The sequence below is a fragment of the Strix aluco genome, chromosome 9 (assembly GCF_031877795.1).
Source record: "Strix aluco isolate bStrAlu1 chromosome 9, bStrAlu1.hap1, whole genome shotgun sequence".
Classification (NCBI taxonomy): domain Eukaryota; kingdom Metazoa; phylum Chordata; class Aves; order Strigiformes; family Strigidae; genus Strix; species Strix aluco.
In genome coordinates, this window is record NC_133939.1 from 22,522,968 (window position 1) to 22,549,115 (window position 26,148).

The 26,148-nt window shown below is 39.2% G+C and overlaps 2 protein-coding genes and 1 long non-coding RNA gene across 9 annotated transcripts in view; 1 reads left to right on the forward strand and 2 right to left on the reverse strand.

Annotated features, from left to right (window-relative positions):
- Window positions 1–787: 787 nt before the first annotated feature.
- DNAJC19 (DnaJ heat shock protein family (Hsp40) member C19) lies at window positions 788–5,151 on the forward strand. The gene is made up of 6 exons (XM_074834204.1): window positions 788–905; window positions 1,424–1,475; window positions 1,745–1,818; window positions 2,179–2,255; window positions 3,206–3,276; window positions 4,597–5,151. Exons 1-6 carry the CDS (start codon window positions 903–905, stop codon window positions 4,665–4,667), a joined length of 348 nt encoding a protein of 115 aa, XP_074690305.1. The 5' UTR covers window positions 788–902; the 3' UTR covers window positions 4,668–5,151.
- LOC141927198 (uncharacterized) lies at window positions 1,482–6,133 on the reverse strand. The gene is made up of 3 exons (XR_012624324.1): window positions 5,431–6,133; window positions 2,439–2,674; window positions 1,482–1,588 (listed from the first exon to the last, which is right to left on the reverse strand). It is a non-coding gene; the product is annotated as an uncharacterized LOC141927198 (long non-coding RNA).
- Window positions 6,134–6,680: 547 nt separating this feature from the next.
- The window catches only part of FXR1 (FMR1 autosomal homolog 1), a 37,579-nt gene continuing 18,111 nt past the window's right edge, over window positions 6,681–26,148 (reverse strand). For 4 of the 7 annotated variants that reach the window (XM_074834196.1, XM_074834201.1, XM_074834198.1 and 1 more), the window contains 12 exons: window positions 25,957–26,050; window positions 24,944–25,060; window positions 24,674–24,844; window positions 19,511–19,589; window positions 16,854–16,963; window positions 15,812–15,898; window positions 14,856–15,063; window positions 12,963–13,166; window positions 12,059–12,259; window positions 11,215–11,295; window positions 8,608–8,699; window positions 6,681–7,699 (listed from right to left, as the gene is read on the reverse strand). In XM_074834196.1, the coding sequence (XP_074690297.1) occupies window positions 7,529–7,699; window positions 8,608–8,699; window positions 11,215–11,295; window positions 12,059–12,259; window positions 12,963–13,166; window positions 14,856–15,063; window positions 15,812–15,898; window positions 16,854–16,963; window positions 19,511–19,589; window positions 24,674–24,844; window positions 24,944–25,060; window positions 25,957–26,050 (1,615 nt within the window). In that variant the 3' untranslated portion in view covers window positions 6,681–7,528. Of the gene's footprint in view, window positions 7,700–8,607; window positions 11,420–12,058; window positions 12,260–12,962; window positions 13,167–14,855; window positions 15,064–15,811; window positions 15,899–16,853; window positions 16,964–19,510; window positions 19,590–24,673; window positions 24,845–24,943; window positions 25,061–25,956; window positions 26,051–26,148 lie in introns of those variants that run through there. The other 3 variants (XM_074834197.1, XM_074834200.1, XM_074834202.1) reach the window with 3 other exon arrangements.

The window sequence follows — 26,148 nt, forward strand, 5'->3', positions numbered from 1 at the left end:
AAACACAAGTGCCAGGCCTGTTAATTCTCCCTCGTTTCGTAGTAATTTTCAGCAACCAGATAAATAAGCTCATCCATCTGGTGCCGGTGCCTGACATGCCCCCCCCAGGGCGGCCGGCGCGGTGAGGCCGGCGCTGCAGCACAGCGGGGAAGGACCCCTCCGCGCCGACATGTTCAGGGTCGGGTGGTAACGCGGCAGGGACCGAAAGGAGGCGGGAGGAGCAGAGCTCTCAGAAAAATGGGACGGTCAGAGAGGGGGAGCAATTACTAGAATAAAATACAAGAAAAATGGGATGGAAGAAAAACGACTCTTTCTAAAAAAGAGATCTGGTGCGCGAGAAGCCTCTAGATCAGGAACAAAATTGCTCATTTACATCAAGAATAGGAAGATCCGCACTATCGTTTCCACAACGCCGCCACGCTGCTCCCCCCGCGGCGGCTGCTGTCCGCGGTCACAGCAGAGCCTCTTCCCGCGTTCGCCCCCGCCCCTCCGCGCCGCCCCGGGCCGGGCTGACCGGGCACCCCGCGGGACCGGCCCCTCCAGCCTCCCCCAGGCCGCGGCCGCGGCGCTTCCTCCCCTCAGGGCAAGGCCCCCGCGCCGCGCGCGCCCCGCGCCCACCGAGCTGCTCCCGCCGCGCCCCGCCCCGCGCAGCCAGCTCGCCCGGCCGGCCTGCCCGCCCCTGCCCGCTCTGCCCGCCCCGGCCCCGCCGGGCTCTGCCCCTATCCCGTCCCCGCCTGCCCCGGGGCGGTGTCCGCAGCGCCTTCCCTCCCCGCCCCGCGCCTCTTTACGACAGCCGGTGGGGGCTTTGCGGCCGGCGCGGTGCCGTACGGCGAGCCAGGGCCCGCCGCGAGCTCGGCCCGGCGATCGCCAGGGCGCGGGGCCGGGCGGGGGCCGGGGTGGCCATGGTGAGTGCGCTCGGGGGCTTGGGCCCGGCGGGTCTCGCCGTAGGAGCCGGCGGCCGCTGATGTCTCGGGCGGCAGCTCCCAAGCCCGTCCCCGGGCCGCGGAGCCCGGCTCGCCCTCGGCCCGGCCGTGGAGCCGCGGGGTCCGGTGCCCTGGGCCGCGCGGGGAGGGCGCTGCCCCGCACAGGCCTCGGCCCCGGTGCCTCCAGGGTTAGAGCGGGGCTGCCGAGCGGGACGGGACTGCCGGGCTGGGTTCCCCTCGGCCCCCACAGCCGGCGGGTTCCCGCCTGTGCCGGCCGCGCCTGAGCCCCAGCCCCGCCGCCAGCAGCGGCCGCGCTGCTCTCGCTGAGCCCCTGCGGTCCCTCGGAGCGGCGTAGCCGAAGTAAAAACCGTATTCTGACCGCTTTTCCACTAGTCATGCTGTTCTCAACATACATACTTGTCTGACCCGCTGTAGAGATCGCCGGTTGGGTTTTTTATTTTTCCTTTGGTAAACAAATACTTTATGTCTTTCCTGTGTAGGCCAGTACAATGGTGGCGGTTGGCCTGACCATAGCGGCAGCTGGATTTGCAGGTTTGTAGATGATGGGAGAACACTGAACACCCAGTTGTACCTCTCATTGCCTGCTTCAGTACTGATGAATTTTAAAGTGGTTTCATAGCTGATAGAGGACACTCTTGGAGAGCCTGTATTGAGAAACATGGCTGTAATTAAACAAAAGAACAAAGTTCTTGCTTTTTTATGTCCCCAAAAAGCTAATTCCACAAGTTACTAGTTGCACTGAGTTGCTAAATCTTTATGAAACTTCATACTTAGCCTTGTTCAACACTGATTTCTTAAAGGTCGCTATGCACTAAAAGCTATGAAGCAAATGGAGCCACAAGTAAAACAAGCACTTCAGAATCTACCAAAACCTGTAAGTTTTTATCAGTGGCATCTTTTTATTTTAAAGTTTACTTGGTGAAATAACTACAGACTATTGTCTCCGTATAGCATTTCTGTATTTTCTTACAGTACTAAATATAATTTTGTCAGTAATAACAGAATTAAGCTCAGCAATTCTGGTGTTTGTTGACTAATAGAGGCCTTGTTTTGGCAAGTTAAGTACTCATTTAAATAATGATACTCCCACTGAATTTGTTATTACAAGCACAAAAGAAGCTTCACAGTATTCTTACAGACTAAAAGCTCAGCAGCTACTAAAGCAATAATGAGTTGTTCTAACTATTAACATTAAAAATTAATATTTTTTTAAACCACATGTTTTCTCTTTCAGGCCTTCAGTGGTTATTACAGAGGTGGATTTGAACCCAAAATGACTAAACGAGAAGCAGCTTTAATACTAGGAGTCAGGTAAAAGGAGATTTATTAGAAATGAAAGGTAAAAAGGAGGCTACGATGTTACCTAGCTGCTGGCCTGGTTTGAAAAGGACATCATTCTCAATGCATGAGACTGTCCTGTGCCCAGCTTCCCCTGGGAATGTTACTGCCAAGTCAGGAAATAGGGAGTGGCCTTTCAGGATTTTCCATACTTACTTGGGATTCTTTGCTGCATGTCAGCTTGCTTAAAGGTAACTCTAGTTGGACTTCCATACATCTGCAAATCCCTACCACATTCAAAAGCCACGTACAGGTCCAGGTAAAGATGCCATTTTCAGGAAGCCTTGGGGTTCACTTGGTGTGGGGAACCCGGTTGTGCTGTTTCCTTGTGGTTCCTGTCACTGCTGGTGAATTTCAGGTAGATGCAGTGTGAAGGTGCTGCAAACCCCTTCCTGCATGTGGAGTAAATTCATCACTTATTCTAGAATATCTTAGATATGAGTATGGTAGCTATCCCTGCCAAAAGCTAAGAAGACTTCAGACCAAATACACAAATTTATCTAATAAGATACAGAATAAGAACCATTTCTGCTTGAAGGCAACTTTCAACTGTGAAGTTTATACAAACAGTTGTTTGTTTTTTAAATAGATCAAGAGCAAATTTCATTTTTTTCCCACTGGCCTTTAGGAAGTTGTCCCAATAAAAATGTTGCAACATAATTCAGTTTTTTTCAACTGTGTGAATGACCCCCACCATATTAGACTGCTATAGCATGTCTTCTTCCACATACAGTGTTGGAAAAACCTTGGAAACCCTCTCCAGGACTTAAATGCTACATACCAATAACAGGAAAAGAAAAAAACATACATGTAAGCCAAAGAGTTTATGGATAAGATGGAGTTCTAGCTTGTTCTGAGACATCTTTTAAAAATCTGGGGGATTTTAGGAGGTTCCCTTAAGTCAGCTTTTCTCTCTTTTAAAGCCCTACAGCCAACAGAAGTAAAATTAGAGAAGCTCATAGACGGATCATGCTTCTGAATCATCCAGATAAAGGTAAGTAAATTAAGTCACATTGATTAATTAATACATGTTTTCAACACAGATTAATAGAACTGTGTAGGGATGAAGTGACTGTCATATGACTACCTCAGCTACTAAAAGAAAAACCCAGAAAACTCGGGGGAAAAAAATTTTAGGGTGCCTTAATCCTGAGGGTTTTGGAGCATATTTTTGTGTTTGAATGCTCTAAAGTAGACAGATTCAGCAGGTCAGCTTGTTACTTGCTCTATCTTCTGTGTGTATCAGATGGAAATGTGATTAGTTAAAATGAGACTTAATTTTAGATGAAAGCCCAGAGTATATTTGTGCGCTTGTGAGTTTGAGCTGATTTGAATGCGTTGGCAGTTCACCATGAATAGCAAGTATTGAGCCTTCTGCATCTGTTGAAGACACTAAACTATGAAATATTTGGTTTTGGTACTCTGAAGGCTCAGAATCTTGTTATGCTTTAACTTAATTAACTTGAGGCATCTATACCTGTTCTATTCTGTTTACTTCAGTGAGAATAATGTGTTAGTGCTTGGCATTTAACTTTTTAATCCTCACTTAAAAGGTAAAATGGCTGCCTTTAAAGTGACTGTTGAACTTCATTACTTTAATGTACCAAAATCCAAAATAATCCTTGGGATATGCCTTTCCTAGATAATACCTAGCGGAAGTTAACTTCAACATTAACTTTAATGAATATATGCAGAACCTAGAAATAGCTATCCAAACACTGCTGGGAGCATTTCATGTTTTACATGACTGAAGTTAAATTAAGCTTCAAGTAAATAGAGTAATTCTAGTGCTAGTAAATGGTATAATTGCTACAAATACATGCTACAGATCTTTGCACCTCATGGTCAGTTACAATTTCAGTGGATTCGTGCTGTGGATTCTGTTTCAGTATCTTCGCAAGTCATTTGTATGTCATGTTTAAAAACTGAGTTAGTCTACTGGTGCAGCAGCAGTTCCTATGCTGGCCTTGAACTGGGGGGAAAGGTTTATCTGAGATTCTTAGTTTAATGCTTCTGTATTCACAACAAACCTTATGCTAAGTCATTAGTGACCAATTCATTTATGACCAGAGAAAAAACCCACTCCAATAAACTAAAAGCAACCTAATAGGAATGAGCTGTCTGCACATTTAGCTACTGCAGTGACTGTATGTGTAAACTTACATGGCTTCAGTCATAATGCAGTTTGTTCTTTAACCCGAATAACTTTCAGACCATATTCTTTTTTTTTTTCCCTGTGTACTATGGCATTATAACAACACAGAAAGAAAATACTTCCTTCATCTGATGTGACGTGAGGTTATCTTTCTTCTAGGTGGCTCTCCCTATGTAGCAGCCAAAATCAATGAAGCTAAAGATTTACTGGAAGATCAAGCTAAAAAATGAATGGGAGAGAATCAGAGGGTTTGTCCCTGCAAATTATTATTTTTGATAAATGGCTTAAGTCAGTCTTTGACAATATAAATGAAGCTGGAAATAAAAATCCAGGGAGGTACTTCCCTCCCCACTCACTACTTAATCACTTTTTGGGGAAATGTGAGAGGGAGGAAGGCTTAATGGCTTTTTTTTCATAGCTGTTCTTTATTAAGCAGCAAAATCTACCACTCAAATATTTTCAGTGTAAGAGAGTAGTAACTTGGTTTGGCCAATGCATGTTACCAGATACAGGTACACTTACATGCTGTTACCCAATTTTTGTTTAAACATAGCTATGTTTAAAGTTCATGCTGCTGTTCTTTCATATGCCAAAGTTAGCATGATGAACCCATTTGGGGAGGGGGTGGAAAGAATCAAGAGGATTTATTTGATGTGAAGAATGGGGACAGGTGTGTAGTTGTCTGACTAAAGAAATAAAGTATAGAAAAATGTACTCGGTTGTCTTTGCCTTATGAAAAACAACCTTGGTTGAGCTGCTTAAGTGTTACTGATGGGTCTGGCATGGCTCAGATTTTTTAGCAACTTTATGTTTTAATGGATTTTATAGCATTTAATAAACTCCAAATAAGTAAGTAAACTCCAAATAAGTACTGTAGTTTTTATACATTATCTTCCACTACAAAGTCAGTACTCACATAAGGTTTGCATTTATAGTGATTAGGAAACAGGAACTCTTTACATAGAGCATTAAAGATTCCCGAGCTGGATTTACCGTGCTGCATGGAGCCTGACGTACCCCAGGAGCTCTCCTGGTAAGTAGCTGAACTGGGGCCAAAGAGTTCTGTTGTACTCCCAAGAATCTTGCCAGACCTCCTGCAACTACAGCAGAGCTGCTGTACAGCAGATGAGTTAACAGCCATCTGTTTGTGGATAGAGTGGAGTTCAGAGCTTTTGTTTCTCCAGAACCACCAAGCCTCTCTGTCAGAGCAGTCCTGGCAGGAGCCTCAGCTGCAGTGTCGCAGCATGGCTGCAGGCTGGTTCTAGGACACTTAGTAAGGATCACCAGAACAACAGCACGGAGAGTTCCCTGCCTTCAGAGGAGAGATCAAATCAGTAACACAAGCATGAAGTGGAAAACTTAAAAACCTGTAGAGGGGAAGAATGTTGCTTTACTACAGCATTTAGTGAGGTGAAAAAAACAGCTGGAACACCGCCATGCAGCAGTTCCAGAGTGCACATTTCAAGCCATATTAAGAATGTTACTGTACTTAAGTTTTTCCCTGCCAAATACTACTGACTTTTTAAACACAGCTTTTTTCTTCCATTTTTCAAATTTTCTCTACTCAGGGGGCTGCCTGCACTGTTGAGATGTTTGCACACACTTCAGTTTCAAAAATTTAACCGTGTGTGTTCTCCAGGAGGGAACACTGTCAATGAGTGTCAACGCTTAAGTCATTAAAAACTGCACCTCTCCTTAAATGAAATACATACCCAAACCCAGTTGGTACAAGTCTTCTGTAGCTGTACTGGGTACAGCAGCTGGAGTCACAGGTGGTTCCAAATACTTCTGTCCTTATTCCTGATGAAATTATGCAAGACAATTTTTTTTTTTTCAAGTCCACACAACTTCAGCACTACCAGTTTGCTCTGACTTCTCCCAACATCTCCTTGCTACGCTGATGTTTATCCACACCTGTCTGTTCTGCTTCATTGCTCTTGCTCATGTGCCTGAAAAGATGGGTTAGTGTGTCACACTTCTAACTTCATCAAAAACATCTGCATTAATTCCTATATATGTTAGTCAAGTTATGTGATTCTCCAAGATAAGTCTGTTTTTAGACTTGTTAACTGATGTTTTACATCATCTCCTTAAAAGAATGGAAAATTAGCATGTTAGGAAACTCTTATGAATAAAAGAGTTAAAGGTTCAAGCTGCCTCCCAAGTTTCAATTGTTAGTGTTAACAGCTTGAAAACCTTAAAGTCAATAGTAATTTAAATTTCTGATAGAAACAGTCAACAGATGGAAGATCAAAGTTTATTTTCTTTTACTACCAGCATACAAAAAAAACATATTGCACATCAAACAACCAAAACAAAAATAAAAATACTCTACTAAGGACTAACATATGTAGTTTATACAGAATAAACTTTCTGGAAATTGATCTTTTCAGTAGTTCAGGTTATGTCTTAATGGACATGACTAATTCAGCTTAGTGTTAACTAAAGCTATGTTTGATTTTTAAATACTGTACAGTTTAATAAATAAACCAAACAAAGCCTCAATGTAGAACAGTCACTGCCAATGTCACCCAGTATCCCTGCAGATTATGAGAATTTAACAAATGTATTCCAGTGGTCTGCAGATTTTTCCTCTACATACAGCATTTAAAAAACATGTATTAAAACAGACCAGTTTCCAGACTAAACTAATGGAGAAATTACATTTCAGTGCAAAATATTTTAGACTGCATTTCTTTCTAGTATTCCTCAGGTGAAGAAGTGGTTGCATATTATTAAAAATGTAACAAAAGCAGCTAATGCTTTCATAAAGAGTATTATGTTAGGGATCCCCCTCACATCTTTGCCATATTTTGAAAACAAAATAACATTTCCTATAGCCAGCAATTTTGTTTATTTAAATGTTACATATACTATCTCAAGGCACATCTGATGATATATTTATAACACAGTAGGTGTCAAAGTATGTTTAACATATGATTTCTTCAGGATCCCTCCCCTTTCTGTATTCCAAAATGGAGGAACTGAAAGTGCGGTGTCAAGACTGGCGATCCATATTCTATCTTTGGCAAGCTTATACAAGCACTATTTTAAATGTAATGTAAAAGAACTGTAAACTAGGAACTTCAGTTTATGAAACACCATTCAGCACTGCTTCTTCCTGATTATTTCCATCCTCTTGAACAGTAACTTTCTTTTCATCAGGACTGTGCTGTAGTTTAGAAGGCTCATCCCCAGAAGTTGTAGCAGGACCATTCACTGCCTTTTCGGAAGGGCTGTTTTCATCAATCGCATCTTTTGCCTTGCAAAAACAAAACCAGGACAATATTAAAAATTCCATAAAAATATGGAGCGTGAATCTAAGTTTCTCTCTGGCTCACACAGCAGCTATGCAATAGGAAACACCTCTGGTCTGTGTGTGCTAGCAGCCCATCAGTTACAGGATCCTATGACTTCGTCATTTACAGGGTACTTTAGTATCAGACATTTCCAAAGAACTCATGCCAAGGTAACCCCGAGACAGCACACCCCCAGCACACCCACAGTGTTTCACTTCACAATTTCAATTTGTCTAAGCCAATGAAGAAGTTAACTGAAAAGTTGAGTTTTATACCCCTTTCAAAGCCTATAGTAAGATTAGATTTTGTTAATCATACACCAACAGATCCTTTCTTATTTTGCTGAACTCAGACATAACTTGCAGTGGTAAGCTCAATGTTACCTTAGAAGTAAAGGAATTTGGCTTTATGAAGTTCTGAATATTATTATGTATGATGTAATGCCACTCTGATCCTTTAAGGAGAACAGATCTCAAATCCACAATCTTTGTTAACATTAATTCTTTCTAAAATAGTTTGTACAAGTTCACTAAACATGCAACCTAGTATCCTCTATAAATTGTTTTAAGGATTAGTTCTCAAGACTCATCCATGGGTAATTTTCACATTTTACTATGTAATGCTACATTAGTAAGAGTAATGTTTTAAAATGTGTAAAGAGTTAATTTGAGCTTTACACCGGTCACTGAAGTCTGCAGTGACAGTGTACAAGTCAGTTCTGTTTACTCTGGGCCATTTTTGCTTTCCATTTATTCTTAAGTCAACCACATTTGTAGTCAAACGAGGGTGATCTAAATGAAGCATTCCTTTGCTATTTTCCTGCAAGCAAAGAGAAAAAAGGAAACATACATTAAAAAAAAAATATTCTTACCGTTTCTTTCTTGGTTTTGGCTAGTGTCTCCTTTGGAGGGTTTCTCTGTCTACTTTGAGATTCAGCTCGTGATATGTAATCAGCTACTGTTACTGTTCAAGGAAAAAGATTACAGTGATGCTCTTATCAGAAGTCTAATTTAGCATTAAGCTTCATATGTCTTTTGTACAAGTTATGCTATAACTGGGAGACATCTCACAAAAGGCCTTCACACTTACAGGTATCAACTACATAGCAAGGATCAATTTGTTTCTGTTAAATACAGTTGTCACTAAAATGGTAACGTGATGATCTGAAGGTGGAATCTTAAATAAAATAGTAATTTTGTTCCAATTGTAAATTTTACAGAAAGTAAGGACTTTCTGTACTGGGTTTGAAGAGATCAGACTGCAGGCTCTTCACAGTACAGACTCTGTCATTGGGGTTTTACTGTCTTGAGTAGTAAAGAATTTCACACAAATAAAATGGAAGTAAATTAAAATACGAAAAGATTTGGGGAGGTTCAGAGTATGGTATAACTTACGATAAAGCGGCATTCAAATCTCTGTTACTTCATGAAGCAACTGGCCAGAGAACTCACCCTGCTCCTGGTATTCAAAATGCAATCCACAGAGTTAACTCTGGCTTGTGGGCGGGTGGATTAGTCGTGGTGTGTGTACCGACACTCGAGGTGGCTCGGTAGGGGCGAGCCCGCACTCAAAGGCGGACAGCCGTGTTTGCACTGTTGGGGCTACACTTACTGGATGCTGGCCAGGGGTTTTCTGACCTCTTTTCTTCTTACCACCTCAGCACATGTTCTTGTAGCCTGGCTTTGTCTTATCCTGCCCTCTTGTAACCACACCAACTGAGAGTCAATTCTATCTTTAGAATACATAGTACTATAAATTTAAACATACACTTGCATCTTTGATGAGCTAAAGCACATTAGAGTTGGCAAGCATTATCTATTGAACAGTACAGTCAAATTATATTTAGTATATCATGCATTCAGGTGAACTATTTTTCTGAATTTAAGAATGACTGTGCATGAAACCTAAATCAGAATAGAAAGTACAACACACAAATTTTCTGTTACAGTAACTGGACTCCTTACAGCTGGGTCCTTGCCTAATTGTCAAGACCAAGTGAGTTTCTGCACAAGGAGAATTATTTCTTTAAAATGAGGTTCTGTACCAACTCCTCTAATGTAAAGATGAAGCATGCTTTATGCACACAGTGTAAGACACCGATTCTTAACATTCATACATGTAATAGGAACCCAAAACATGTAGCAATGTAGCTCAAATAATACAACTAAATGACTGAAGTACATTGTTAGCATTTGGGGGGGGGGGGGGGGGGGGGGAAGTTCCTTATGTTTTTATTTCACTCACTATACACTTACTAAGTGTTTATGAAGAGATTAAATTATTGGAGCATTTTCCACAAAGACAGTATAACTAACTACCAATGCTCTTACTGTTGTATTTAGAAATATTTATTATGCAAACTGAAAATGGTATGTTGAACAAGGACATCAGCAGAAAAAAAAAGCGAAATCTTGTTTTGTTCTTAGAATACTTAGATTTAAAAGAGAAATACCACAGCTTTTGTAGGAGATGACTAGCATCTCTATGTTGCTGGCCGAAATCAGTTTCTTAGAAGCAAACACTGAAATCCATTTTTACTTTTTCCACCCCTTTATAACTTCTATTGCTGTTACAAAACTAGAATGTTGAGAAGTAATGGGTTACTCTGGGGGTTTGGTTTTTTTTTTTAGAGGGGGTGGGGTGTTAGGGTTTTTTTTCTTCCCCCAAGTTTTAGTTAGTATAATTCAACAACTGTTTTCTTAATCAAATGTATGAGCACCACAGATCTAAGGAAGAAAAATATGGGTGAAATTTTGAACCTGTCAATCTAGAAGACCTTCTGTTACTACCTTTATGTACAAGCATTTTCTAAATAGGGCATTATATTGAAAATTAGCTAGTTCACCTTTAACATTTCAAGTGTTAGTACACACAAAAGAAATGCAACAAGCCACAACAACAAAAAAATTGGAAACATGCAATTTCATTTAAATTCCTCCTCCTCCCCACCCTCAATTTGTGGATGACTTACAAATATTCACAAAAGCCGAGGACCGACAGCAGCAGTTCGATACAAGCGCGGGACTGGCAGATCCCGCGTGAGCTCCCTCACGGAGCTCTGCCAGGGCACCCACATCCTGCCACTCCAACGCTGCTGCACAGCCCGCGCTGAAAAGGCCGTGTCACATCCCGTGCAAGCGCACAGATGCAAGTGAGTGCAGACCATGAACCTTCATGTTTGTCTTGATCCCGGGCCACTGAACTCAACAGCGGTTTGGCTATTGACTTCAATGACACCTGGATCAGAAGCATAACTCGTATGTCCAAGCGAGAAGTTAGACATTATAAATTAGTTACATTAGGCAGATTAAGAACTTTTATAAGTTCTCCTAGTAGAAGAAATGTCTTTCATCTTTATCTAGTAGTCTTATTAGTTATTGAGTAACCTTTTTATATTATGCAGCTATATGTAAAACAGCAGACACAACATTCTCTCATGCTTTTGACCTGAGATTACCCACAGCTCCACTCGAATTACCTGGCTGTCTATCTTCTGCCTGACCCCTGAAGCGACGCCTGCGGCTACGATTGCGTCGCTGGGGTTTTTTGTCACTATCATCTGCAATTGCAAAGTTTACCATGAACTATTTCTGATGATAAAATAAATAAGTAAATTCTTCAGCAGTTTCAGCATGGGGCACTTATAATTGCTTCTGTTAAAGAGACGGGCTAAGTAAGACAGGCTGAAAGAAAAACATAATTTTATACTGAAAGCACATACAATAATACAAAAGCTAGATTCTACTTTTTGCTCTTAGCTCATTAAAATGTTTAGGCATATGCTTAATGACCTCAGTTTTAATTTATTAAGTAACGAACCATAGGTCAAATTTTAGCCACATAACCCAACAAAGAAGAGGGTTTTCTCTATATTATTAAGCAACAGATTATATTCTTGTCCCAGTGAGTATCAAGAGAATTTACTGAGGGAAAGTACTTAAGCAGAAGCTGGGTAGAGACAAATTAACAGCGCCTTCAGCAGCTTTCCTACACCGAGACTGAGGTTACCAAGGACAAAACAGAATGCTGATTCAACAGCACTATTTCTATGAAAACAGCAGTACTAATGGGAAACAAGTTACGTCTTTGGTGTCTCCATCAGACAGTTTTTATAAAAAAGGCATATGAAAATACTAGTGGAGCTAAGTAAACAGGAGATTTCATGGCAGAGCCATGTCGGAAGTCTTTCTTTAATAAGACAGCAACCTTAACAGAACAACAATTCATCACTAACAAAAATGAACAAGTGTTTCACTACGCTTACATGGACAACACACTTTTTCTTAGCTTGTTCTGGGACTGTCATCCAACTGTTTACATACCTAAACCATTCTCATTAACAGAAGCTGTATCAGACTCTGTCATTCCATCCATAAGAACAGCATCTTCATCAGTCCTTCGCCGGCGTGACCTCCTGCGGCGGTTACTACTGTGGTGAGATTCACTAGCATCAGTATCCACAGTCTGGTCCGACTCTGTGTTATCAAGCAAGCTGTAAGGGTTGCTGTCCGGATCCTTAAGCACTAAACAAACAAAAAATTTCCACCTAAGATACTGCAGTTACATATAATTTGATTTCCAGGCTAACTTACATCTGCGTGTGGAAGTTTCAAAGCAGAAAGCAACCTTACAAAAAGGTGTACTACACAGAACTACAGTATTTATGATTTCATACTGGTTTTGCTCTGGCTCTAATCCAACAGTATTCTGAGGCACCATGACAGGCACTTGTATTACTTCATCACAAAGGTTTCCAAGGTGACATTTAGAGAACTTTTACTCAAAACTGCTAAATGTGTAAAATACACCTTTCACTTCAGAGCAGCATGGTACTTTTGATACTATTAAAGTGTTATGAATTAGCACAGTCAAATTCTGATAAAACATTAAGACGACTTCCATTCTATGATTTCTTCTCTCATTCTGTACCTCAACATAAGCTTAATTCAGAAGGCAGCCATAGGTAACATGCCAAAGGCTTACAAACTTTGCTAATATCATTATTATGTGTGTGTGGTAGAGGAAGGAGATGAAGATCACTGTGAGCATTAAACAGATGAAAATCTAACAATATAATGTATGACAAGAAACTATCACACAATTCTATTGAAATCCCAATGTATTAAGATTATAATGTAAAAATGGAGTATTTTAAAATACTAATAGGTTATACAGAAAATTTCAAGGAACACAAGCTAAATTCAAAATACATTTGAAACTCAGTACCAGAGCTAATGGATGACTTGCCACCACGAGGTCCACCACGCCCACGACCTCCAGATACACTACGTCCTCGTCCTCCAGGACGTCGTCTATTGTCACGCTGATGTCTGCTTTCTCTGTCATCTTCTCCTGCCAAGGACCAGTCACTAAGTTCATCTTTTCTCTCAGATTCTGTTTCAGAGGGATTAGAGAGCTCAGAGTTTGTACCTTGTACAAGAAGGAAAAGAAAATTGGAAATGAATATGAAATTTGGGATTATATTCTGGTGTCAGATCCTCACAAAAGTCTTACAACCAGCATGGCTGGTTTTTTTAATATATATATGTGTGTGTGTATATATATATATATATGTCATTTTTACATATATAATGTATAAATATAAAATGAACTTATTAATATATACTTATAAAAATATAGATATATAATCTTATATTATATATATACACTCATGTATAAAAAATATGCATATATAAAATATAGATGGAGCGTAAGTTACCTAAGTTTCTAAGATTCTCAATTTAAGATTATTATAATGTGCAAAATAAGGGCTCAAAAATTACAAAAACTGTAATTTATGTACACAGATAAATCAAGGATTAAAAAGTATTTCCTCTCTTTGTGTATACACTGCAGGCATTTGGTGCAGTTTCTAGGCAACTTCTCTGAAATTCCCAAGGACAACTTTGCCACCTTATACTGGTGGTTGTTGCTAAGCAACCTCTTCTGGCTGTTGTAATGCTGCTTGAGAAATTTAACTGTTTATATTAAATCGCATCCATAATATTCCACCATCTCTGCACTAACCAAACCCACATAGCTTTTCACTACTTGAAAATTCAACACCTACTATTTGTTTTAAGCATCCAGGAACTCTCCCTACTAACCATTCTGGAATAACGATATTTAGACCCGTGTGGTTCTAACATGCAATTCTCGCCATTTTTTGGGGAAAAAAAAAATAGTAAGTTTTCCAAATGAAAGTCTGTGTGTATATAAACAAATTGAACAACTTTCATTACAGTTTAGTCAAATAATTCATTGGGAAATAGTAAAAAAATGTACAAACATTAGCATTATCATCAGAATCAACCTGACCAACATGGCATGATCCTGGAAGCTACAGTCAGTGACAGACTATAAAATCCAAAGAACAACGTGTCTGATCTTGTAACAGAAGTGAGCTACATGTAAGTGATCAAGACTAATTTACTATTTTGAATAAATAGATTATTTTTCTTTGCTGTTTACTGGAGAACCTACGTTTCTTTGTGAAATACATCTATATTCAAAATGCAGACTGTCTCCATTTGGGGAGCTGCTGCTGAATGAAAAGAAGACATGTGCACCTCTAGGGAAACAAACAGCAGCTCCTCGTTAATTTAAAAATGCATCAGAATACCTCACTACATCTTAAACAAATCCAGTTAGATCCTGAGCAAATTAAAAAAAAAAAACACAACAGGATTTTGTGCTGTCTCCATTTTATATTATTTTGATTTACTTCTTGAAATATATTCATAAGATAGCCGTAATCACAGACAAGTGTTTGTTCTCCTAATCAAAACAAATAATGCTAATTCCAGATGATGTTTTTTTTAACTTGAGTCTCCTGAAAAGTATCTGTGCCAATTTCTCTTTCCAGTTTTGTATGATGTAACCACTACTGCTGAAGGCCAAGATCTTACCAGTTTGGTTTGCTCATTTTTTCAGTTTAAAACTTAACTTCAACACGAATGTAAATCTAGTTAGGTGTTTTGAGCCATGTAAAAAATAAAATGGCAATTCTAAGTTTTCAACCCTACCTTCACTCAACTATGCTGAACAGAAATCTAGAGACAGTTATGGATTCACAAATAATCCTGAGGACTTGCTCAACAGATGCTCAAGAAAACTCACCGTAACCAGATGTGTAATTGGGGCCTCTGCGGCCTCTCCCTCTTCCACTGTAGGATCTGGAACCTTGCACTGAGGAGAGGGTGCTCTCATCAGTTGTATAACCCTTTTCTTTTTCAGGAACTCTAGCGGAAGACGGTCTGAAACCCATACCAATCTGACGCAATTGTTCATCAATCTGGAGCCTTTCCAGTCTTAGTTGTTCTACCTCCTACATAAAAGGAAACAAAAAAAAATTGTTGATAAAGAAATGTTCTTTCCCCTCACAAAATGCCATTGTTCATGAAGTCATCTTAAAAACTGGCATTCCCGTAGAAGAGTTACCACCACCTTGAAGGTGGACTGCAAATAACAGAATTCAAATACGAGTTCTGCAATCTCTGAGTTTTGCAAGAAATCTAAAACCTTTCTCTTAGATCACCATGCTGAAAGATTTTTGTAAGACTATTATTATTTTTCTTAACTACACTTCACCACACATTTTCTAGTCAAATTTAAAAAAAGCAAACTGATAAAGTAACGATTCATTATTTTTGTTAAGTCAACACAACTCCATGCAAAGCCAACTAATCTAAATGGGCAACTGTTCCAATACTACATAGTATTAGTGAGTTACTATTAGAAATTCTATCCTACCCGAACAGAGCATTAACCTCAGGACAACAGAACACTAACAGAGAAAAAAACAATTGCCAATTATCTTCCCAAACACCTCTTAAACCAGTGTTATTTACAGTCCAATCCTTTCAAGACTGACAGTTCTAAGTAACCATGATAATGCATTTAAAGGCCTCTGTAACACCTATGGGCAAGGGGGGGGTTCAAGGCACCAAACCTTAAATCCCAATATACAGAGAAACAGTTTATCAACTGCAAATCCCCCCGAAGCTGTTACTCAAAAATTCTGTTACTTCAACCAAAGTTTCCTGCACAGATTCTTTCTTCTGAAATACACTTACCTTTAGATATGCAATGTGGTATTCTAAAAGAACTTGGACATTTCCAATGCTTTCTTTAGTACCAACAAATACAAATGGTACCATTCCCTATAGAAACAAAATGTCAAGTTTTATTTTCAAGAAGAACATTATAAAGAAAACAACACTTTCTGTTAAAATTATTAAAAAAAACCTTTGTAAGTTACAAAAGTGAGATAAACAAGCAAAGATAGTAACCCTCGGGCTGCAAATATCCACTAGAAATGTCTCAGACTGGGGTGAGGGTAGGGGCTTATATGTTACGGACTTAAGACTGTCCAGCTTTCCCAAAAAGCTATTCTGGCAGTTGAGGTAACGTGACATACAGCGTTTATATTCCCCCTCCCACCCCCCAACCACCACTGCTGTGTGTGTTTATCACAGCAGGTGTGTAGAAGCATCCATAGTTTACTAAGAAGTGGTTAATTAAACTAACTTTACAAGATGAAGCGCCTTTAGAAGTTTTTATCTTATGTTCTCATATATTTAAACTATGTGAACACTATCAACCCCGAATTAGTTATGCAGCTAAAATACATATTAAAAAAAGATTTAAAAAAGTCTCGCTTCAGCAGCAAAAAACCTTTCCTGAATTGTTTCATATAGAATTTACTGCAAGATGCCAGTCTGAAAACACACTTTAAAATTGCTCTCTGTTTATCCACAGAATAGTTATAAAAGTGGCTTCATTAAATAGTACACAAGCATATACCCTAGAAAACTACTCTAATCACAAAAACATGGTGTCTGTAACACAGACATCACCACCACTATTACAGGTTGGCCATGAAAAAAAGGGTGCATAGGCCATGAAGGCTGTTATTTATAAACTGCACAATGACGCAGAGATGAAACAGCAATCCCATTCTGATGCCGTAAGGTAGCACTTTAACTCATTTGAGTCACGTCCCAGAAATTCTCACTTTCTGCATATATTTTCCTACATATTCTTTGTTAAAAGGCTCAGCATGACTGGTTTTGAAAATAAAAACCTAATCATAGGAAGAAGGAATAAGGTACTTACATCTTCACGGGGCAGTTTATTTTCATTATCTCCTTCAATTCTCACCCTGACGACTCCAGACTTGTCTACAATCTCCTGAATCACTTTTCCATTTTTTCCAATAACTTTTCCTTCAGAGGGCAAGAATGGTTAATTTTGCACCCATGTGCAAAATATCTTAATGGGTTTCTTGATACTTTAAGTTATGTATAACATAATTGTAACAACCACCTAACTCTTCTTTACCATTCACTTTGTTTCAAAGTTTTCTCCTAATACAGAGAGGTTCAAAAAACCCCAAAGAAACTCCACACTGTGCCAGAAGAAAGAGGCGAAAACTTCCAAAATTAAGTGTTTTTATATATATCTCTTTCTGCATAGAATGACAAGCATTGATGAAGATCACCACTACACACAAGTTTAAAATAGAACTAGACTAAGAATAAAATGGCTCAAAAGTTTTGCAAATGCCTATTTTAAATGTATGTATCAAAATTATTTGCACCCCTTGACTCCACACGTACCCTCGATCAATTTTTCCTGACATTTTGACAGGCATATATATCTGTTGGAAGCCTCTTAAAAAAGTAAAAAACTCATAATTGGTTTTCGAAATCTAATTCTACCTTTACAACAAACATGAGTATTACCCATACTACCTTTAAAATACTTGTTTTGAAATGTGCGGTTTCTAAACCAAAACGTTCTTCAGAACTTGTATGTTTACATCTCAGGAGAGTGACTCCTTTGCTCCCTTACTAAAAGATTTTAGCTCTTCCTTAAACTAATGTTATGCAGAAAAATTTCTTCATTCAAGCTACAGATATCTGGCCCTCAAAAACATTAATGTTTAAATTATGAGTGAAGGAAGGTAGAACCTCTGCAAAAACGGTGTAACAGCCGAAAGCATGTGACAGAATGCTCCGTAAGGAACATTCTTTACGGCAGATGTCAACATTATACAAAGTAAAGTGCAAATAGCATTAAAAATTGTTTCCTTCCCTCAACAATTCAAATAGCTCAGCAGGTTTTTATTTATCTTTTTGTCTTAAAAAGACATGTAACAGCTAATCATTCTGTATGCCTACAATTTCATTTTGCACAGTGACCCTGTTACTAATACTGAAAAACCACACTCATTATAGTGTTAAACATTTTTCTATGGATAATGCTTAGCCAGTATTTGGGAAAAAGTCCTCAGTCCCAAGAAGCTTCAGTAGCTGAAACTGGCAATTCAGCAGATGGCACTCTTCGTTCTTGGTACAGAAAGAAATGCCTTGGGGATAGTGCTGTATCTTCAATCTGAGTCATTAACAATCACTACACTTCTTTTAACTTGGGCATCTTCACAAAGTATAGCTAAATATATGTCTGCTTACATATATTACCATGGGTGATTTGGGCAAGATGTCTGCCTTTGTCATAAACTGGTACTGTAATTGTGTAAAGGTAGCATTTTCAGTTAAACACAGTACTACAACTAGTGCCATGATTCTTATATCAGTATGTTCACCTTAGTGAATGCTATCTAAAACCCTCAAAAACTCAATTTGCTTAATATTAGATTTAGCAAAGTTCAACTAGCTTTGCTGAATAAGATTACAGAAAAAAATGTGTTCAGGTACAAACAACTGATTTGCTGAATGTTAAAACAAACTTTAACATCAGGTACATGAGAGAATCATCAAGTTGCATCAAATACATAATTTGCAGAGGTCCTATAAAAAACCCCCAAACACTACACCTTAACTTGCTCAAGTCATAAAACCTTGAAAGTCTTTAAATTTTTAGGAGTTTGCACATGAATTATTTAAATTACATTGTCTATAATATGCAAGCTCTAAGCCCAAAACCACAGGAGGTTAAAGTACAGCTTTTAACTTCTCCTTTGGATAATCCAAACTGCTGTTGAATCAGGTACAACACCTGCACTCTGGATACTCCCTTCACGCCTGCGTTGCCTGTGGGCTGGTAAGGTAGAGCAGGAAGCTGCCAGACTCACGAGCACAAGCAGCAGGACACGAGGAGTTGAACGAGGGACTGGACTAGGGAAAGATGTGTTTTTCTCTTGAAGGGGAATAAGATTAACCTCACCTTTAGGTATCTTATGATACAGCAACTACCATGATGCGCATTTACAAGTTTTGGGAAGCTACACCTTCATAAAGCTGAAACATGGAAAAATGCCCATTTCTAGCCCGAGGATGAGACTGACAAGCACTGCTGGTTTATAGAGCAGCTCAACACCATCCAGCCACCATCTCTAACAAACCTGAACCCAGGAGGGAGCAGTAACATGAGAATTGTCTTGTGTCATTCTTGCAAGTCAAGTGTAGTACTTCCATATTAAATTCTGGAATTTAGTTTAAGCATTTCTAAGCAGTCAATTTAGCAAATAATTTTTCTACTAGAATCTGAACTTCAAATATTACCATTAAATTAGATAGTACAAGTCCATAATCAAACCATTTTAAGTGTTAAAATCCTGACAAAGTATTATTCAACAATAATATATGTAATTTCTTATTAATTCCATGGTACCTATAGTTTAAAAAGATTAATCACTTTCTACTTAAATGGAGAAATCAAATAACATACTGGCATCTAAATCTTCTTTGCAGAGTCATTGCTGATTAGGGTCCCTTTCCCCAAGTTTAAGTTTTAGCAGTATTACATACCAACAAGATTTCTGGGAACTTGAATAAAATCCTCCACAAATTCCAAGTAACTTCTAGCCTTTTTTACCGCATCAGCAGTCTGGAAATGAATTTTTAAAAAAATTGTAATGTGAATGTCGTATGTTAAAAATAAAACCATGTAGCAACAGCTGCAAGTCTTCCAAACATCAAACTTATTTCCAAAGAAAGCAACAGAGACAAGACTAATCTAGTTTTGAATTGAGTAAAATGCCCAGAGACAAAATTCAGTAGCAAAGCAAAGCATCAGTAATGAATAAACCAACTTCTCCCATGTTATTTCAAGACACTTCCAAATATTATCTGCAACTTATCATGAGCAAACCCCAGACATAAAATATCTTACAGATCTATCTTGAAGCAGTTTCTGGGAGACATTAACTGGGAAAACACATCTAATTATATTAATTTTCTCCAAAATCAAGACAAGATTTTCAAGTCTAGAGTCCATTTATAAAAAATTCAATACAATTATCACAAAGATTCCATACTAACTCGAAACAAATTTTTAAGAGGTCCTACCAGCATTCATAGAAACTTCATCTTACAAGAATACTACATTAACAGAAACTTTGGATCATATACCTCATTTCACCTGATTTCTCAGTGAATGATTAGATGGGCAAACCATAAAACTATAGTTTACTCTCTGCATTTTCCTTTAACTGGAAGTATCCAGTTTTTCTCAACAGAAACTGTGCTACCATTGATACTGTCAGCAATATAAATTTGATTTTGCAATTTTTAATGTCATTAACATGTAATACACCATTACATTTCCCAGAGGGCCATGTGTGGAAAAATGGGGAAGGAGAAAATGAATTTTAAACTCCTGATAAAGCTAAGACATTTCCAAGGTTGAAGGACAATCTCTCCACAGAACTTTACAGGCTCACTCTAAGCAGTGACTGGCTTTACAGCCTTTTCCATAAGAAAGGTGTACTGATTTTTCAGAACAGCCTAAATAAAACAGCCGTTAGAAGTTTTCTCCTCTATGAAGCTTCTGTCCTCTTAGTATTTGAGAAAACACAGAGAAAACAACAAAATCAGTCACAGAACCTTTTTTGTAACAGATAGACCCATTTTGCATATAAGTCTTAATACCAAGTACTGTTTGCAAACAGACATTAATCCTCAGTGCATAAACGCTGCCAAAAGTGACATAACTCCTCCAGGTGTGTGCACACTCAGAAGGCTTGCCCACCCCACGATCCACTTGTATCTTCAGGAAAGGGACTCGCTGCAGAAAGGCCGGAGGCTCTGTTCAGCGCACAGTGCTCTACAGGAGAATTCAGCAGCGGTCAGGCAAAGGGAGGATTCAGAGCAACGGCACTGTAGGAAGGTATAGGAGTGTACACACAGAGCACACCAAGCCTGTTTAGAACTGGCTACAGGTAGGAAGTTCTCTGTTTTCTCTACAGAAATTCTTCTACTTCTGTTCCTCTCCTGTCTTATGCTTGACAGGAAATTAAGCCTGAATACCTAGCACCTTCAGGCAAACTCTCTCCTGTAACAGCAGGCAAATTACACTAGTGCAACCTGAACTCTACAGTGATCACTAAAATGGTGTACTGCACTAATGAATCTGCCCTAACCATACCACCTCTACGTTGCAAGAATGCAGGTTTCTGGCCACAGTTCATCTACAGTGTTTTCCAAGACAGGACAGCGTCATTGGTTAGTGGGGAGAACTCCTATAAATGCTCTCTTATAGCTTTATTATTAAATGACAGAAATTAACCGACAGTTAATTGAGGCTATACAGATGCTGAAAGAAGAAACAAAGCTTCAAATTCGCAACAGCAAAAGTGTCGAATTAAGGAATGAGTATCAGCATCTAGTCAGTAACAACAGCTTTTGAGCAGTTTTCATTTTATACTAGTATCTCAGCCCTTTCATCTGTCATTTTTTAGGCAACACATGGGTAAGAGTACCACCAGCTCCTGCATCTTTCAATCAAATTGGGAAGTACTAGAAGAACAAAAAAGCTGTAAATCTTTACTTCTGGCAGAGGTCAAAATGATAGCAAGAGAAACATGGGTGAATTGGCTTTCACAATAATGAAACAAGCCATCAAGCATGGAACACAGATGAACAGGAAGTTGTAGGGAGCAGAGGCTATGCTGCATATTCAAAGCAAGTGCTAAAATGATACTAACTTCAACACACGCTATCAGTTGTTCACCTTCAATGAACTCTACGAACAGCACACAACTGAAGAGTTCACCATGTCCTGCCTTGGAAGTCTGTTTATCAGTTCTCTCCCAAATAAAGATGAAGGAACAGCGACTGCTTTCACAGAAGCAGAGTCAGGATGAGAAAATGAACAACTGCCAGTAACTGCAGCTCTCCAGTGCACCCATATGTCTATCTATACACTTTGCCACAAGGACTCGGAATTTTTACGTAAGTACAACCTGTATGACTCATTCACACCACAACAGATAGCATATAGAGCTATGAGATAGCATATAAAGCTGCTTTAGACAATGTATACTCAGTTCCTCACAGTCAGTAATTCAGAAAAGGAAAAGAAAAATAATTTCTCTCTAAAAATTAGCATGCACACAGATTAAAGACCTTGAAGTACTCCAATTACTATTAACTACCTTTTTAACTGAATTACAGTCTATACGTCCAACCATGCTCTGGTTATTTCACATACAATCAAGACATGTCCACATTACTAGAGGAGTCTTTAATAGAAAAATTAAATGCAGGGTGTTTCTCTAAACTCAGCATTATACCTACCATTTTTGCAGCAGGAGAATTCTACGTGAGTGCAAAACAAGAACTGTATGGCTGCAGATCTGAGGGAAAATGTTTTGTAACACAGTAGAACCTAATGGCTACATGCTGGTGGAGAGCACTCCCATTAGAAATGGAGGATCTCTCCTGGGAGTCTCACACCAGCCTGAGACAAGGTTTTGAAAGTCTCTCTAAAGTCCTCATAGCTCTTTTAGACCTTCCCGAATGGAAAAAAAACAAAACTACCTCTGGGAGTCAGTTGAGAAGCCTTATCCCCATGCAGATAAAGCCCCCAAGTCACAGCAGGGAACACTGTTTTTTCTGTTGTGATACAAGTCTTTCTTCAAGAAAATAAAATGTGTATTACTCTCTTAGTTCTAACAGAACTGAGATAGTGGAAGCTCCAAACAGGAAACAAGTTTTCTTGTTTTCTCCAAAGGGAAAACAAGAAGTAACAGCCGCCTGAAAAAATCTGGGATAGATAGGACCTTGTTACCCTTCTATCCAAAGAACAGTTATCATACAGTTAAGTACCTTAAAAAAATGGTATAAGAGGAAAGAAGCTCAAGTGTTGAAAACTGCACAAGAATTGAATGCAATTCAATTTGGCCAGTAATAAAAATCTAAGAGAAGCTCTTCTGTTTCTGATAAGGCTCTTCCTCCTGATGAAGCACAAGATTGCAAAAGTAGGGATAGCTAGTCACTGTCCAAGCTCTGACCTTCTTCACAGCACTGTGGTCTCCATAACAAGTACCACAAGCAGCAGTTCAGGCAGAAGGGGAAGGGTCTTGGAATCAAAGCGGTCTTGACCAGACAAGGAAAAAGCACAAACAGCATCCCATACAGTTTAGCTTCCTTCTAATCATACAGCTTTCCAATATTCTTTAAAATCTATCTCCCTGTTCCTTCCCTCAAAGATTCTGGCCCTGAGTAACAATGAACTTTTGTCTGCATGCAAAACATTAGCTGTGGGAGACCCTCTGACCCTCACTACAGCATCAAGGACACTGGATCACTACTCCCACACATCTCTCAACTTAAAATTGTCTGCCCATGCATTCGGCCATTAGGGCCTGGCTGCTTGCCAACTTCAGCTGAAAAGAGGTAAAAAGAGTAGACAAGTACACCCAGATGCTGAAGCCCTAGTCACATGGAATGTTTAGGTTGCCTGGCTTTTTCAGAAGCAGCTATCACTTCTAGGAAGGACAACGCTGGATGTGTCTAAAGGCATTTTTATTTAGGGGGCATCTGGTATTTATAATCGTTGCCATGCACTACTGTAAGAGGCTGGTGACAGTCACAACCTTTCCACAAGTTTCAGCATCACATCATTCATGTTAAGGAGCTCAAAACTGGAGTACACTAGACATTTTACTGCATTTAAACTTGTCTGATTCATCTTCATTAACTGTGAGATGTGATTTACTCGTAGTATGAGGTCAAAAAAGGATCTGTTGCCACCCTGATACCCTGGAAGTGTTTAAGGTTTCCTGAGAAAGGACACAAAACTGCAGAGATACTGAAGAGTACAAAAGTTTGGCCTTCTCTCAGCAATACCAATTTCATCTGACCCTTGGATCACAACCAGGTTCTACTCCTGACATGCATGGAGCATAATTCAAGACCACAGATTCATGAAACAGTAGACAATGAAGGATTTCTGGAAGTGTTAACACCAGAGATTCAGGTACTAGTGCCACCTGTAGAGTTGGTAACATGGGACAGAAACCCTCAAGACATGTTCTGAGTGGCCCTGGTGACAGAGGCACCTTTGTCACTACTCTTCTGCCTCCTGAATGGATTAGTGTTTTGGTCCAAAGACAGTTACATTTCAAGGCACTTGTGAGAGTTAAAACAGATCAGGTAAGAGTCACACAAATGGAATTAACTGAGAGCAAACCAGTATTATTGCCAAATATGGCCAAAGCCAGCATTAAATTGCCAAAATAAAAGTGTTGGGAGCAGCAGATAGTCTTTTAACACATTTGGCTAGGTCAGAAGAGCAGACACCACACACAGGAACTAGAAAGGGAGGAGGGGGAGAACCAACAAGAACAGCATATACAGTCTGAAGGGGAAAAAAGAGTAAAAATCTGTGATCAAGTAAAATAGCAAATGATACTTCTCTCAGGCTGACAGATGTACTGTGCAGTTATAAAATTTGTGCATCAGGACATGGACTAATTAGGACAACACATCTTACAGAGGTCACCATCGCAATGAAGTCTTGTATTTCAAATACACGCAGTATAAGCTGCCGTAGTGTGAACATGCATATAGTCACTCGGACAACTACTCAGCTATTTCCAGTTCTTAGTTCTAGGTACAGCTCTCACCATTCTAAAAGCAGATATCAAGTGAAATGCTCATTAGACTCATACAAAGTTTCCCCCTTACCTCTCCATAGATTCTGAAAGTACCAGTATCCTCCTCCAGCTCAATGGCAGTAACTCCTGGAACCTTTCTGGCTTGCTGTATGTTACTGCCATGTGTTCCTATAGCAAGTCCCATTAAATCTTCTCTGACTACAAATTCCTCATGAAATGCTGCAGCAAGCTGTTTTGTGCACTGAAAGGAAAACAAAGTAAGACTCATCCACATGCACGCAATGTAATGTACAGTTACGTGCTCAGTTTCAAGCAACAAGAATTACAAGCTCTGGCTTACTTCTAAGTGTTTTGTAGCTTCTTCATTTCTTGACATAAGCATAAGTTTGGTACGAATGCTGCGCAGATGCATGTCACTCAGTATATTCACTCTCTTCACTGTTGCTTCACTGGCAGACTACAGAAGAGAAGGAACATGAAGTTTCATTTTTTAAGCAAATCCACATTTAAAGGATAAACCAGGAACCTATTTAAATTAAATCATAATCTAAATTTCCAGAACTTATATGGACATTATTCTTCCTCAAAACAAATCAGAAATTCAGCACCACCTCCGCAAACAGAAATTTTCTGTTCTCACAGCATATTTTACACTAAGGATTTTGCTGCTGGATATACAACAGTAATTCTTTCCCCTTGATATTCCCCAGACAAACAAATTAAATATCATTCTACCATATATATACTTGTCATTCACTGTCTGAATGGCAGAGCTAGGAAATAAGCAAGGAAAACACAATTCCAGAGAATGCGGTTCACGTGGATAATACTAAATAAACAGAACTGTAAAGAGAAACTAAGGCTGGGAAAACTCTATGTAAGAAGAGAAAACCATGACAGAAGAATTTAAGTGAACAATTCCTTCACAGCTCTGCTGAACCAATGCAGTTCTTCATGTGGAAACACAGCTGTAGGTCAAAGTGCAAAATGTAACACAGTAACACAGGGGGAAATCTACTGCTCCAGAGCAGAGTAAGCTCCAGTTAGCTTTGAGCCATCTGCACACATCAGTGAAACAGCACTCAGTTGTGGATGACAAAAATCATAAAAACAATGAGACTGGAAGCTGCTCCTAAATTTAGGCTGTATGCAGTGCAGCACTCGGTAGTCGCTCCAAAAGGCCTACTCCCAGAGATTAAATCTAAACACATCTCCTTATATATTAAAGCTCTCACAATTTACATAGCTTGACAAGTTAAACCGTTTTCCATACAAATATACAGCTGGCTATATACCTCCCATAAATAATACACTGAAAATTCATGCAACATTTACATAGAAATAATTACTTACCAGTATTATTAGTTGAGCAGTTTCAGCATGATAAAAAATTCGACATGCTCCCACAGCTTTCTTGAAATCTTTATGTGCATTTTCATTAGCACACCTAAGGAGACAAAATGATTGTTATTTCAACAAGTCGCATCAAAACAGAACATGTAATATCATGATCAGAACCAAGAATGTTTCATAGTTTACAGCAAA

Excerpts from the sequence above, each read along its gene's own strand:
- DNAJC19 (XM_074834204.1), top strand. Across the intron at positions 1,476-1,744 it reads AGCGGCAGCTGGATTTGCAG|GTCGCTATGCACTAAAAGCT; the intron begins GTTTGTAGATGA and ends GATTTCTTAAAG. Across the intron at positions 2,256-3,205 it reads GCTTTAATACTAGGAGTCAG|CCCTACAGCCAACAGAAGTA; the intron begins GTAAAAGGAGAT and ends TCTCTTTTAAAG.